Below are 15,054 nucleotides of genomic sequence, written 5' to 3' on the forward strand. Positions count from 1 at the left end.
CATACATACATACATACATACATACATATATATATATATATATATACACACACACACACACACACACACACACACACACACACACACACACACACACACACACACACACACACATATATATATATACATACAGTACAGGCCAAAAGTTTGGACACACCTTCTCATTTCAATGCGTTTTCTTTATTTTCATGACTATTTACAATGTAGATTGTCACTGAAGGCATCAAAACTCTGACATCTGTGAAGTGAAAACCATTTCAGGTGACTACCTCTTGAAGCTCATCAAGAGACTGCCAAGAGTGTGCAAAGCAGTAATCAGAGCAAAAGGTGGCTATTTTGAAGAAACTAGAATATAAAACATGTTTTTTATTTATTTCACCTTTTTTTGTTAAATACATAACTCCACATGTGTTCACTCATAGTTTTGTCATGAAAATAAAGGAAACCCATTGAATGAGAAGGTGTGTCCTGTACTGTACTGTATATATATATATATATATATATATATATATATATATATATATATATATATATATATATATATGCAACGTTCTCGTCCGGACCGTTTTTATTTTGTCTTTAGAATGTGTCACGGACCAATAAAAAACAAGGGCCGGCACTTAACGTGTCTTAAGGTAAACTACTTTGTTACTTTGGCTTGCATGACAGCCTGCAAAATGTGCACAGAAATGTTACTTGTTCTTGCAATCATTTTTTTCCCCAAGCAAAAATGCGAATAAAACTGATTATGTAAGGAAAAAAAGAACAACAACGCAGGATGCTAGTCAAGTGTTGCCAACAGCTGCTGGGGGACCACAGATGAGACTTTTTAAAGACCGGGACGGCCCCTCTTTAAATCACATGGGCACGATGCACTGCAGCGACTGGCCAGCTGCCAGAGCGGGCGTCACGTGAGGTCCAGGAGGCGTCAGCTGGAGCGGTGAGTCAATGCGTCTAGACGTTCCAGCAGTGGATCTGTCACAGCCACTCTGGCCTTAAATCAAGCCGGGTGGCAGGCGGCCATGAGGGGAGCTTCATGACAGCACCGACTTTTCCCTCATTAGGCCGCGTCTAATTGTCACTTCATTGGCAGGAAATCACTGGGTTATTATTTATTTACATCAAATCATGTGTTGTTGTGCTACTGTTTTTTATTGTATTTAAGTCATAAAATATATCTCTTGCCAGTTAAGCTTAGTCATTGTCTATTTAAAAAAACTAACCCGTGTTTTGATTGTGTTCAGGCCAGGCGGTTATTTTTATTAAAATCTAAGAATACTATGGGAAAAAAAGAGCAAAGAGGTACATTATTGACTTTAATAACACAAGCTGCCATGCAAGCTCCTTTTCTCCTTTAAAGCAGTCATTGCTCCAAATAATAATGAATCAAAATCAATGTTGTTGAAAATTATTGACCTATTTAAGGCTCTGGGTTACTTCACATTAGGGTTAAATAAATAAATGATAAATGGGTTATACTTGTATAGCGCTTTTCTACCTTCAATCAATCAATCAATGTTTATTTATATAGCCCTAAATCACGAGTGTCTCAAAGGGCTGCACAAGCCACAACGACATCCTCGGTTCAGAGCCCAATTCAAGGTACTCAAAGCGCTTTGACACTATTTCCACATTCACCCATTCACACACACATTCACACACTGATGGCGGGAGCTGCCATGCAAGGCCCTAACCACCTCTCATCAGGAGCAAGGGTGAAGTGTCTTGCTAAAGGACACAACGGACGTGACGAGGTTGGTAGAAGGTGGGGATTGAACCAGGAACCCTCAGGTTCCACTCTCCCAACTGTGCCACGCCGTCCCTCAATTGGTTGTCCCGATACCAATATTTTGGTACCGGTTCAGTGTTTCCCACAGGACAGGCATCTATTTGTGGTGGTGTGGTCGGGGGGCGACGGCGGCAGCGGCGATGACCAAGAAGAACGCGGAGTTGGAATATAAGTACAACACTTTATGTACATATTTAGCTCATTAAAATTACCGACAGGAAGGCGAGAAACACTTTATTTCAACAGACTCTGGCGCCGTACCTGTCGTCAAAACTCCAAAGACCGACTGCACAGTTGCGCTAACAAAATAAGAGTCTCAGAAAGCTGGCGTGCACAAGCTAGCAAGCTACGGAGTTTGCCGACAATGTATTTCTTGTAAAGTGTATACAAAGGAGTACAGAAGCTGGACAAATAAGATGCCAAAAACCAACCACTTTCATGTGGTATTGGACAGAAAGGAGGACTTTTTTTCTCCTCCATTCGAAAATGCGGACGTTATCAGCACCACTGTCTGATTCCTATCAATGCAAGTCATCACAATCAGGTAATACACCAACTTATATTCTTGTCTTCATGAAAGAAAGGAATCTATATGTGTTAAACATGCTTCTATTATTTTTAAACACCTTTAACTTGTTAACAATATTAACTATATGTGTTAAACATGCTTGTATTATCTTTAAACACCTTTAACTTGTTAACAATATTAACTATATGTGTTAAACATGCTTGTATTGTCATTAAACACCTTTAACTTGTTAACAATATTAACTATATGTATTAAACATACTTGTATTATCATTAAACACCTTTAATGTATTAACAATATTAACTATATGTGTTAAACATGCTTGCATTATCATTAAACACCTTTAACTTGTTAACAAAAACATATATTTCATAAATAAGTAAATATAAATGATATATATGAATGAGGTAGATCCCCACGACTTGATCAATTGAAAAGTAGCTCGCCTGCAGAAAAAGTGTGAGCACCCTTGAGTTACACCCATCTGAACAGGTCAGCCACCTGTTTAAAGCCCGATCACAGTTGAAATCTTGAAATGAAGGGCCTTTAATGGCCAAAACATTAACCTGGACAACATTTTAACAGCTGGTTGGCTCAGATTTTATTCTTTTCATTGCATTCACATGCTGCAGTGGACAGTGGACAATTTAGCTTCATTATTAATGCAGTATCTGAAGCACCGTCTCCACGTGTGTTTATTGACAACAGGGTTATAACCTGGACACGTTAGCTCGTCGGTATGGTAACACGTGACGTGACAACAGCGGCGGTGTTAATGAAGCAGCGTCAGGCTGCTCACCGTGAGTGAAACGCTCGGTGAAATCGCGTATTAACGTTAAATATATGACGAGCCGCGAGCGATGCAGCTATAACTTATCTACCTACAACATATATTACCCTCGTATTTTGATCCGGTCGGTCCGTTCTTTTACTCCGCCGTCTTCTTCTTCTTCTTCTTCTTCTGGCCCACCAGGTGAATTAAGTGCTATTGGCGGAGTTACAATGCATAGTAGGCTACCGCCACCTACTGCACCGGAGTTGTAACTACAAGGTACATTCACAGACAGAGTCCCATTGCTTTTATGAGCGGTCGAGCGAGTCAAAAGCCGAAAAATCCATTTGTGGCGGACGTAATTCTTTCGTGGCGGGCCGCCACAAATAAATGAATGTGTGGGAAACACCGCGGTACCCAAATGTATTTTGATACTTTTCGATACTTTTCTAAATAAAGGGGACCACAAAAAATGTCATTATTGGCTTAATTTTAACAAAAAATCTTAGGGTACATTAAACATATGTTTCTTATTGCAAGTTTGTCCTTAAATAAAATAGTGAACATGCTAGACATCTTGTCTTTTAGTAATCCTAATTAGTCTGCTGACGTATGCAGTAACATATTGTGTCATTTACATTCTATTATTTTGTCAAAATGATGAGGGACAAGCTGTAAAAATGTATTATTAATCTACCGTATTTTCCGCACTATAAGCCGCCCCGGGTTATTAGCCGCACCTTCAATGAATGGCATATTTCAAAACTTTGTCCACCTATAAGCCGCCCCGGGTTATAAGCCGCGCCTACGCTGCGCTAAAGGGAATGTCAAAAAAACAGTCAGATAGGTCAGTCAAACTTTAATAATATATTACAAACCAGCGTTCTAACAACTCTGTTCACCCCCAAAATGTAATGTGCAAATGTGCAATCACAAAAATAGTAACACTCAAATTAGTGCAGAGCAATAGCAACATCAATAACTCAACGTTGCTCGAACGTTAATGTCACACAACACACAAAATAAACATTTAAAGCTCACTTTCTGAAGTTATTCCTCATCCATAAATCCCTCGAATTCTTCTTCAGTGTCTGAATTAAAAAGTTGGGCGAAAACGGCATCCAAAATGGACGGCTCCGTCTCGTCGAAGTCATCAGAGTCAATGTTGCTGTTGTTGTCCAGCAGTTCCGTGAATCCTGCCTTCCGGAAAGCTTGGACCACAGTTGAGACCGATATATCCGCCCAGGCATTTACGATCCACTGGCAGATGTTGGCGTATGTCGTCCGGCGCTGTCTCCCTGTCTTAGTGGTGCAGGTCATCTTGTTGCTTCCTCTACCTACGCACCATTGATTCATTTATGTTCACTTCTCTTGCTGCTGCTCTATTTCCGTGTTCTACTGCGTGACTTATTGCCTTGATTTTGAATTCTGCGTTGTACGTGTGTCTCTTAATAGGAGCCATTTTGTGGTCTTTACAGATGTAAACACACAAATGAAATGAAAGGTAATATCCGCGCGCTTCTTCTTCTACGGGGGCGGGTGGTTGCTTACAGTAGAAGAAGAAGCGCTTCCTCTTCTATGGGGGCGGCTGCTTACCTTGGCGGTTGCTTACAGTAGAAGAAGAAGCGCTTCCTCTTCTATGGGGAAAAAAGATGGCGGCTGTTTACCGGAGTTGCGAGACCTAAACTTTATGAAAATGAATATTAATATTAATCCATATATAAGGCGCACCGGGTTATAAGCCGCACTGTCAGCTTTTGAGAAAATTTGTGGTTTTTAGGCGCGGCTTATAGTGCGGAAAATACGGTACTTGAAGACACAACAAACTCCGTTCTTGTCTCTCATAGACACACACCCGTTGTTGTTGACTTTGGACTAGCGACTGCACAGACATCAAGGCCGCGGAACAGAGACACACTACGGGCTTACACACACACTTGCAACCACAAAAATATACGCCACACATACACACCCCAAACCCCCTTGACGCAAATCCCATAGGAGTGATGAATGGATGGATAGCGCCTGAGAGCTGCGGCCTACAATCATGACCTCGCACTCCCTTCCCTCTGTTGCTAGATATCTCGAGATGTGCGTTGTAATATGTATAAGTGCTTTGCTATGGAGGTTTTTTCCCACTCCAGACTGGGCCCCCTTAGGAGCCAAGTCTAGATTGTATTTTTTTACTCATCCTTCCCCAGCGTTTTACTTTTTTCTTATCTTTTACGGGGCGCCTTGTGGCGACCTATCAGTGTTCCTGTTCTGTAACCCTGTACACTGTTTGTTTGTCTAATCTTGAACGGGTTTGTGCTGAAAACAAAGTTTTGTTGTACTTGTGCAATGACAATAAAGACCTACCTACCTACCTATCTATCTATCTATCTTGTTCAGTTATTGTTAATATATGCTTACTTTCTGGTTTGACATGTTCTATATATACTTCTGTTAAAATGTAATAATCACTTATTCTTCTGTTGTTTGGATACTTTACATTAGTTTTGGATGATACCACAAATTTCGGTATCGATCCGATACCAAGTAGTTACAGGATCATACATTGGTCATAATTTAAGTTCTCATGTGTCCAGGGACGTATTTCCTGAGTGTATGAATATATTCTGAATTTTAAAAAAAATTAAAAAAACATTTTGTGATGATAAAAAATATCGATGTAATCATAGTAGTATCGACTAGATACACTCTCTTGTACTTGGTATCATTACAGTGGATGTCAGGTGTAGGTCCACTCATGGGATTTGTTTACATTGTGACGCCGGTGAGTAGCGAAGAATGTTTTATTCCTCGTCCTGCAGGGATGATACTTGTAAGAAACGTACTTTATTTGTCGCCATGGAGACAATGATTAGTGATTTAGAAGTAGCTAAAACACTGGCTGTTAGCTGCTAGCCATGTCTCAAAGCACCTCTTCCTGAGGGCGTTTCAGTGTTATAACTTCACCTTTATCGTTAGTTTTTAAGCCAAAATGCGTCCGTTTTCCCTTTTCTGTCTACACACTGTGTCTGCTTGTAAGTACTCTGTGTGTGTGCGCTGCCGAACATGCTCGTCTACTCGTAAAACCAGCAATGTCATGACGTGACGACAACGTGCCGTCATGCCAGTAAAAAAAAAATATGGCGAACCGGTACTTTTCAAACGGAGTATAGTATCGTTTTTTTCAATCATTAGTACAGCGATACTATACTAGTACCGGTATACCGTGCAACCCTACTTCACATTAAAAATTCCAATTTCAAATATTTTTGGTGGAATTATTGCATATTTTGTGTGTTTGCCATAAAAAAAAACTAACTTTTATTTTATTTTTTATTTTTTTTTTACAAGAAGGGCATAAAACAAATAAAAAAAAACATGAAAAAATAATGAAAACTTATAATCGACAGAAAAATCTGAAGTTGATATACAGATTTAAGCGTTGAAAGGAAAAAAAATATATATGTTGTTATGACTTATTGAGTCGAGCCCTTTTGGATGCCCAATAATTTTAGATGGACTTATTTTTTTTTAAACCGTCATTGCTCAAAAAAATAATGAATAAAAATCAATGTTGTTCCAATTGTTTGACCTATTTAAGGCTCAGATTACTTCACATCAAAAATTCCAATATCAAATATTCTTTGTGAAATTATTGCATATTTTGTGTGTTTGCCATACAAAAAAATGTATTTATTTTTTTTCAAAAAGGGCATAATACAAACAAAAAAAAACATGAAAAAATAATTAAAACTTATAATCGACAGATACACCTGAAGTTGATATACAGAGTTAAGCATTGAAAGTAAAAAAACAATATATATAAAAAATTATTTTTTTTTTTAAATTAAAAAAAAATAAATAATATATATATATATAAATATATATATATATATATTATGACTTATTGAGAAATTTATTTTTTTAAACTGTCATTGCTCAGAAAAAAAATAAAAATAAAATCACCATTCATCCATCCATCCATCTTCTTCCGCTTATCCGAGGTCGGGTCGCGGGGGCAGCAGCCTAAGCAGGGAAGCCCAGACTTCCCTCTCCCCAGCCACTTCGTCTAGCTCCTCCCGGGGGATCCCGAGGCGTTCCCAGGCCAGCCGGGAGACATAGTCTTCCCAATGTGTCCTGGGTTTCCCCGTGGTCTCCTACCGGTCGGACGTGCCTGAAACACCTCCCTAGGGAGGCGTTCGGGTGGCATCCTGACCAGATGCCCGAACCACCTCATCTGGCTCCTCTCCATGTGGAGGAGCAGTGGCTTTACTCTGAGCTACTCCCGGATGACAGAGCTTCTCACCCTATCTCTAAGGGAGAGCCCCGCCACCCGGCGGAGGAAACTCATTTCGGCCGCTTGTACCCGTGATCTTGTCCTTTCGGTCATGACCCAAAGCTCATGACCATATGAGGAGGGGAACGCAGATCGACCGGTAAATTGAGAGCTTTGCCTTCCGGCTCAGCTCCTTCTTCACCACAACGGATCGATACAGCATCCGCATTACTGAAGACGCCGCACCGATCCGCCTGTTGATCTGACGATGCACTCTTCCCTCACTCGTGAACAAGACTCCGAGGTACTTGAACTCCTCCACTTGGGGCAAAGTCTCCTCCCCAACCCGGAGATGGCACTCCACCCTTTTCCGGGCGAGAACCATGGACTCGGACTTGGAGGTGCTGATTCTCATCCCAGTCGCTTCACACTCGGCTGCGAACCGATCCAGTGAGAGCTAAAGATCCTGGCCAGATGAAGCCATCAGGACCACATCATCTGCAAAAAGCAGAGACCTAATCTTGCAGCCACCAAACCAGATACACTCAACGCCTTGACTGCGCCTAGAAATTCTGTCCATAAAAGTTATGAACAGAATCGGTGACAAAGGGCAGCCTTGGCGGAGTCCAACCCTCACCATTGTTTTGAATTACTGACCTATTTAAGGCTCCATATGCTTCAAATCAAATATTCCTCTTTGATAATTTTAGGGGGAGAAACATTGCATATTTTGGGGTTTTGCCATAAAAATCTGGGTTTTAATAAAAATTAAACATTAAAAAAACAATAACAAAAAAACTTGACATTTAAAGATTATCTAGGAATTTATAGAGTTGAAGAAAAAAAAATACCGTATTTTTCGGACTATAAGTCGCAGTTTTTTTCATAGTTTGGCCGGGCTCCAGTGCGACTAATATATGTTTTTTTCCTTCTTTATTATGCATTTTCGGCAGGTGCGACTTATACTCCGGTGCGACTTATACTCTGAAAAATACGAGATATATATATAGGACTTATTTTCAAATTTTTTATGACTCACTGAGTATATAACCTATCAAAATTATCGTCGCACGCGTTGGTTTTTTCAGTGGAATAAGTTTGGACACCCCTGGTTTAGACTTTAGAACAACCTTACAGTCACAGATAGATTTGGCACTGTTAAACACATTATAATGGGACTGTCTGTGAATGTAGCTCCGTTCAGCATCAAAACAAATGTTTTCTTCTTCTTTAGGCTTTACAACAACCATTAAGTGTTTCCCGTGCATTCATTCATTCATTCATTTGCGGCGCTCTGCCCCACAACGTGCGTCAATGTGGCCGACGCGGCTTGGCGACTCTTCTTCTCTCTTGGGCTGCCGCTACCGAGCAGGAAAAGGCCAACGCCCCCTGTGGGACCAACCCCCGAATCACAGCTCCGAACCACACACGACACTCCATGAAAACCGGAGAATTAAAAATAAAATTATGCACCGTCAAAAACGACCTTATATTGAAAAATCCAACGTTTTGTCGTCCACTTTGCTAAACGCGTAAGCAATGGACAGTTTTAGGTTCCTGTCTGGCTATGTTGATTTCAACTTAAGTAGCTTGCTGGAGAAGCTTGAGATGTTCAGTGATTGGCTCAGGCTGCGTTGCTAACGTTGGCATTCTAACTCCAGGCTAGACTACTGCAACGCACTTCTTGTCTGTGGAACGCTCTCCCTGACCACCTGAGGGCACCACAGACTGTGGATGCTTTTAAAAAAGGCTTAAAACCCCTTTTTTTTTTTTTTTACTTTTTTTTTTTAGATGTATGCATACTAGTTTTAGCTATTAGGCTGTTCTAGTTTTTATTTTCATTATCTTTTAATTTTTTTTAATACACTGTAGCACTTTGAGGTTTTTTTTTACAAATAAAATCTATTATTATTATTATTATTATTTTCTATAACTTGGTACTTGACATATGCTAACTATTAGCATGCTAACATTAACGTGCTAACTTATTTCGCCAATTTTACAGCCAAACACCTCAGTCATGTAACTTGGTAACTGACACATGTTAACTGCTAGCATGCTAACATTAGCATGCTAACTTGTTTAGCCAATTTTACAGTCGAACACCTCAGAGTCATAACTTGGTACATGTCAACTATAAGCAGGCAAACTTTCTTTCTTTTTTTTTGAAAATTTTACATGCGTACACATCCTAGTCATATGACTTGGTACTTGACGCAATTTGACTGTTAGCATGCTAACGTAAAAATTCTAGCAAGCTCACATTAGCGTGGTAACTTTTTCAGCCAATTTTACAACCTCAGAGTCATATAACTTGGTACCTGACACATGTTAACTGTTAGTATGCTGACTGTTAGTATTTTAAGATACAGACATTGACATGGTAACTTTTTTTGGGCCAATTTTACAGCCGAACACCTCAGAGTCATATAACTTGGTGCTTGATACATGTTACCGGTTATCATGCTAACTTTTAAAGCTAATTTCGTACTGCTAGCATGCTAACGTTAGCATTGCACATTTCACCATTTGCATGCAATTTCTAACTGAATGTAATATATTCTAGTTTTTTTTGAGTATCATTCTAATCCAAAATGTTTGATTGATTGATTGAAACTTTTATTAGTAGATTGCACAGTACAATTGACCACTAAATGGTAACACCCCAATAAGATTTTCAACTCGTTTAAGTCAGGGTCCACTTAAATTAATTCATGATACAGATATATATTATCAGCTTAATACAGTCATCACACAAGATAATCATCAGAGTATATACCATACTTGCCAACCCTCCCGGATTTTCCGGGAGACTCCCGAAATTCAGCGCCTCTCCCGAAAACCTCCCGGGACAAATTACCTCCCGAAAATCTCCCGAAATTCAGGCGGACTCAGGTCCCACAATATAAACGGAGTGCCTGCCCAATGACGTTATAACTGTAGAATGATCGAGGGCGAGTTTTTGGTTTCTTATGTGGGTTTATTGTTAGGCAGTTTCATTAACGTCCTCCCAGCGCGGCAACAACACACAACAACAGCACTCACGTTTTGGTCTACCGTAAAGCAGTTCGTCTGCCGTAAACAGCAATGTTGTGACACTCTTAAACAGGACAATACTGCCATCTAGTGCATTTGATGAAAGCACTTTTGTGCGTGCCACACAGCAATGCATCATCAGAGAGGGTGTTCAGCATGATTAGAAAAATAGTGACAGAGAATAGAACAAGGATGGACAATTCAACCCTTAACTCAACAAGTATATGTGTAAATAAATGAACACTGAAAGTCAAGTATTTCTTATATATATATATATATATATATATATATATATATATATATATATATATATATATATATATATATATAAATATATATATTAGAGATGCGCGGTTTGCGGGCACAACCGCGGAGTCCGCGGATTATCCGCGGATCAGGCGGATGAAATAAAAAAAAATTAGCTTTTATCCGCGGGTCGGGTCGGGCGGTTGAAATAAAAAAAAATTAGATTTTAAATAGATTCAGGCGGGTGGCAGTTAAACCAATTGGGAAATATATATACATAGTTAAATGTTGTTACCCACATACGAAAAACGAGCAGGCACCTGCAGCATATGCCACAACAGAAAAAAAAAAGAAAAAAGAGATGGACACTTTTACGGAGCGGAGAAGGGACGCCTCGGCGGGGTCCGGGACCGAGGCCCCTTCCCCCGAGAGGGCCCCACCGGGAGCCGTAGCTGAGGCGACCCGCGAGAAGGGCCCGACGCACGTCCAGGGTCACCACCGCGCCCACCGCACCGACACCCCGCCTCGTCCGCCTTCGCCGCGGCCGGCGTCACGCGCAGCAGGTAAGCAGCTTACCTGCCCGCCACCCCCGTGGCCAGGGGCTCGTAACAGGGGTCACTCCGCGCGCTCCGCCCGCGCAGCTTACCTGCCCGCGCAGCTTACCTGCCCGCCACCCCTGTTGCCGGGGGCGCGTAACAGGGGTCACTCCGCGCGCAGTGCGCTCACGAAAGGGGTGGGGCTCACCCTGGTTGATATAGACAGCAGGACGGTGGCCATGGAAGTCGGAACCCGCTAAGGAGTGTGTAACAACCCACCTGCCGAATCAACTAGCCCTGAAAATGGATGGCGCTGGAGCGTCGGGCCCATACCCGGCCGTCGCCGGCAGCGAGACGCGCTTGGAGGTGCGCTCAGCGCGGCTCCCATATGATTGCGCACTGGTGTGCGTCTGGGTCGTGACAGCGTGGCACGCGAATGTCTGTGCTGCATTGGATCAGTCTCCTTTCTTTAACAGGCAAAAGCTTTATAACCTCACTAATGCCTTGCATCGTCTATATTAGATATATAACAACGGGCGGGTGCGGTTCTGATCAAATGTTAGATAGGGTGGATGGCGGATGGTTGACGACTTTCTGATGCGGTTGCGGATGAAATAATTGCCTATCCGCGCATCTCTAATAAATATATATATATATATATATATATATATATATACACACAATAAAATAAATATATATTTATAGCTAGAATTCACTGAAAGTCAAGTATTTATTTTATATATGTATATATATATATATATATATAAGAAATACTTGACTTTCAGTGAATTCTAGCTATAAATATATATTTATTTTACATATATATATATATATATATATATGTATATAAAATAGTTGACTTGGTGAATTATAGCTGTAAATATACTCCTCCCCACTTAGCCACGCCCCCAACCACGCCCCCCCACACACACCTCCCGAAATCGGAGGTCTCAAGGTTGGCAAGTATGGTATATACATTGAATTATTTACAATCCAGGGTGTGGGATGTCATCAACAATTGCATCATCAGAGAAACAGTGTAGGACTGACTTGGTAGGATATGTAGAGCAAGTAGTGGACATAGAGAGAGAGATCAGAAAGCATAAGAATAAGTATCTACATTTGATTATTTACAATCCGGGGAGGTGGGATGTGGAAGGGAGGGTGTTAGTTTAGGGTTGAAGTTTAGATAGTGCCAAAGGCCATTAAAAATAACAAGCAAACGGCCCCCGGGCCGCACTTTGGACACCCCGGGTTTAAAAAGGGATTTTATTGTTTGAATGACTAATTTAGTTACGAACCTGCTGACGTCATCCATCCTTGACCATCATAACAACTCCATTATTGAAATATTGCAGCCAAGAATATGCAAATCGTCATAAAAAACCACGCCGATGACAGCCGAACGTTCCCGTGAGGGCTTTACAGACGTCACGTGTTATGATAGAACGACAAATATGTTATATAAAACGGGGCAAATGTGTAATTGTTAGATATTCAAATGGGAGTGCGGCTTACCTCTCCGGTTCATGGGCCGAACACGAACCGCCACCTTGACGTTGGAGTCGTCCAGGCTGGGCTCCCCCATGATGACTCCTGATCAGCTCCTCGTCTTTAAAAGCATCCAAATAAAGCAATAAATAATAAAACTAGGAATAATAAAAAATAAAAAAAAAAGCCTTTTTAGACTCGCCCAGTTCGGCTCCATAGACCGGGCATGTCTCGCGTGAAAAAAAAACCCTCACGGGTTTTATCCTCTTCTGCTTATATTCCACATGCAATTAAATCCACGGAGGCTGACAATAAAAAGGAAAAAAAATGTGTTAAAATATTGACTTTCACGGAGGTGACAGGCGAAAAAAAACAAACATGCTAACCAGCTAATTTGCCCAAACGAGCTGCTGGAATGCGGTCATTGCTCACTTCCTAACGGTTTCCACCGCGTAACATCTCCGGGCGGGAGACGCTTTTGGCTCGACGTGCCGTGCCGACGTCATCCCGGAGGTAGTCACCGGTAAACGACACGTAACGGCGGCGGAAAAAGAGGGGGGGAAAAACGCCCAGTGATGGTCCACAGCTTTCCCAATAATGTCTGTCCGCACTAGTGTCTCCTCCGGCTAGGCCAACTTCCGCAATAACACTTCCGGCTTTCACAATAAAAGCAACTGTTACATAGCTAAATTAAAGACACTATAGGATAAATGTGACACTCACTGTAACTGAAATGTAGGACAGGGGTGTTATTATTTTACTTTTATTATTTTTCTGTATTTTTTATTTTGTTGTATTTTTGGACCAAAAAAAAGTGTCTGTTTTCTCAGTACCTGTATTATGATTTTCCTATCAAATGAAAAAATAAATATTATTTAAAAAAAAAAAAGAAGTGAATTGTTATTAAAAAAATAATTTAAAAAAGCACTTGCAAAAGATTAGCTATTTCCTCGAGATAACTTCCGCATTGACACTTCCGGCTTTCACAATAAAAGCAAGTGCTAAATAGCTCAATTAAAGACACTATAGGATAAATGTGACACTCACTGTTGACAATGAACCTTTTCACTTACCTCAACTCTTTTTTCTTTGTTGTTGTTGTTGTTGTTTTTATTCAGTGACACTTCTCTGTATGTTTGTGATTTTTATTTTTGTCATTACACCCCCCCTTTTAATCAGTTAATGTAGGACGGGGGTGTTATTATTTTACTTTTATTATTTTTCTGTATTTATTTATTTATTTATTGTATTTTTTGACCAAAAAAAACGTGTCTGTTTTCTCAGTACCTGTATTATGATTTCCTTATCAAATGAATAAATAAAAATTATTGAAAAAAAGAAGTGAGTTGTGATAAAAAAATAAAAGAAATAAATAAAAAGCACCTGTCAAACGCAGACTAGCTATCTCTTCGAGTTAGGCCAACTTCCGCATTGACACTTCCGGCTTTCACAATAAAAGCAACTGTTATATAGCTAAATTAAAGACACTATAGGATAAATGTGACACTCACTGTTGACAATGAACCTTTTCACTTACCTCAACTCTTTTTTATTTGTTGTTGTTGTTGTTGTTTTTATTCAGTGACACTTCTCTGTATGTTTGTGATTTTTATTTTTGTCGTTACACCCCCCTTTTAATCAGTTAATGTAGGACGGGGGTGTTATTATTTTACTTTTACTTATTTATTTTATTTATATATTTTTGGACCAAAAAAAAACATCTGTTTTCTCAGTACCTGTATTATGATTTCCCTATCAAATGAATAAATAAATATTATTTTAAAGAAAGAAGTGAATTGTTATTAAAAAATTTAAAAAAAGCACCTGACAAACGCATGCAAAAGACCAGCTATCTCTTCGAGTTAGGCCAACTTCCGCATTGACACTTCCGGCTTTCACAATAAAAGCAACTGTTACATAGCTAAATTAAAGACACTATTGGATAAATGTGACACTCACTCAGTTACCACTGTAACTGAAATGTAGGACAGGGGTGTTATTATTTTACTTTTATTATTTTTCTGTATTTTGTATTTTTTTTGTATTTTTGGACCAAAAAAAAAAAGTGTCTGTTTTCTCAGTACCTGTATTATGATTTTCCTATCAAATGAAAAAATAAATATTATTTTTTTAAAAAGAGAAGTGAATTGTTATTAAAAAAATAATTTAAAAAAAGCACCTGCAAAAGACTAGATAACTTCCGCATTGACACTTTCGGCTTTCACAATAAAAGCAACTGTTATATAGCTAAATTAAAGACACTATAGGATAAATGTGACACTGACTGTTGACAATGAACCTTTTCACTTACCTCAACTCTTTTTTCTTTGTTGTTTTTGTTGTTGTTTTTATTCAGTGACACTTCTCTGTATGTTTGTGATTTTTATT

The 15,054-nt window shown here is 39.8% G+C and overlaps 1 protein-coding gene across 4 annotated transcripts in view; it reads right to left on the reverse strand.

Annotated features, from left to right (window-relative positions):
- kif13ba (kinesin family member 13Ba) overlaps positions 1 to 13,309 on the reverse strand; it is a 173,563-nt gene extending 160,254 nt beyond the window's left edge. For all 4 annotated transcript variants that reach the window (XM_061963691.1, XM_061963689.1, XM_061963692.1 and 1 more), the window contains exons 1-2: positions 13,053 to 13,309; positions 12,694 to 12,971 (exon numbers count right to left, since the gene is read on the reverse strand). In XM_061963691.1, the coding sequence (XP_061819675.1) occupies positions 12,694 to 12,763 (70 nt within the window). In that variant the 5' untranslated portion in view covers positions 12,764 to 12,971; positions 13,053 to 13,309. The remainder of the gene's footprint in view (positions 1 to 12,693; positions 12,972 to 13,052) is intronic.
- Positions 13,310 to 15,054: the final 1,745 nt, after the last annotated feature.

The sequence above is a fragment of the Nerophis lumbriciformis genome, linkage group LG06 (assembly GCF_033978685.3).
Source record: "Nerophis lumbriciformis linkage group LG06, RoL_Nlum_v2.1, whole genome shotgun sequence".
NCBI classification, from domain to species: domain Eukaryota; kingdom Metazoa; phylum Chordata; class Actinopteri; order Syngnathiformes; family Syngnathidae; genus Nerophis; species Nerophis lumbriciformis.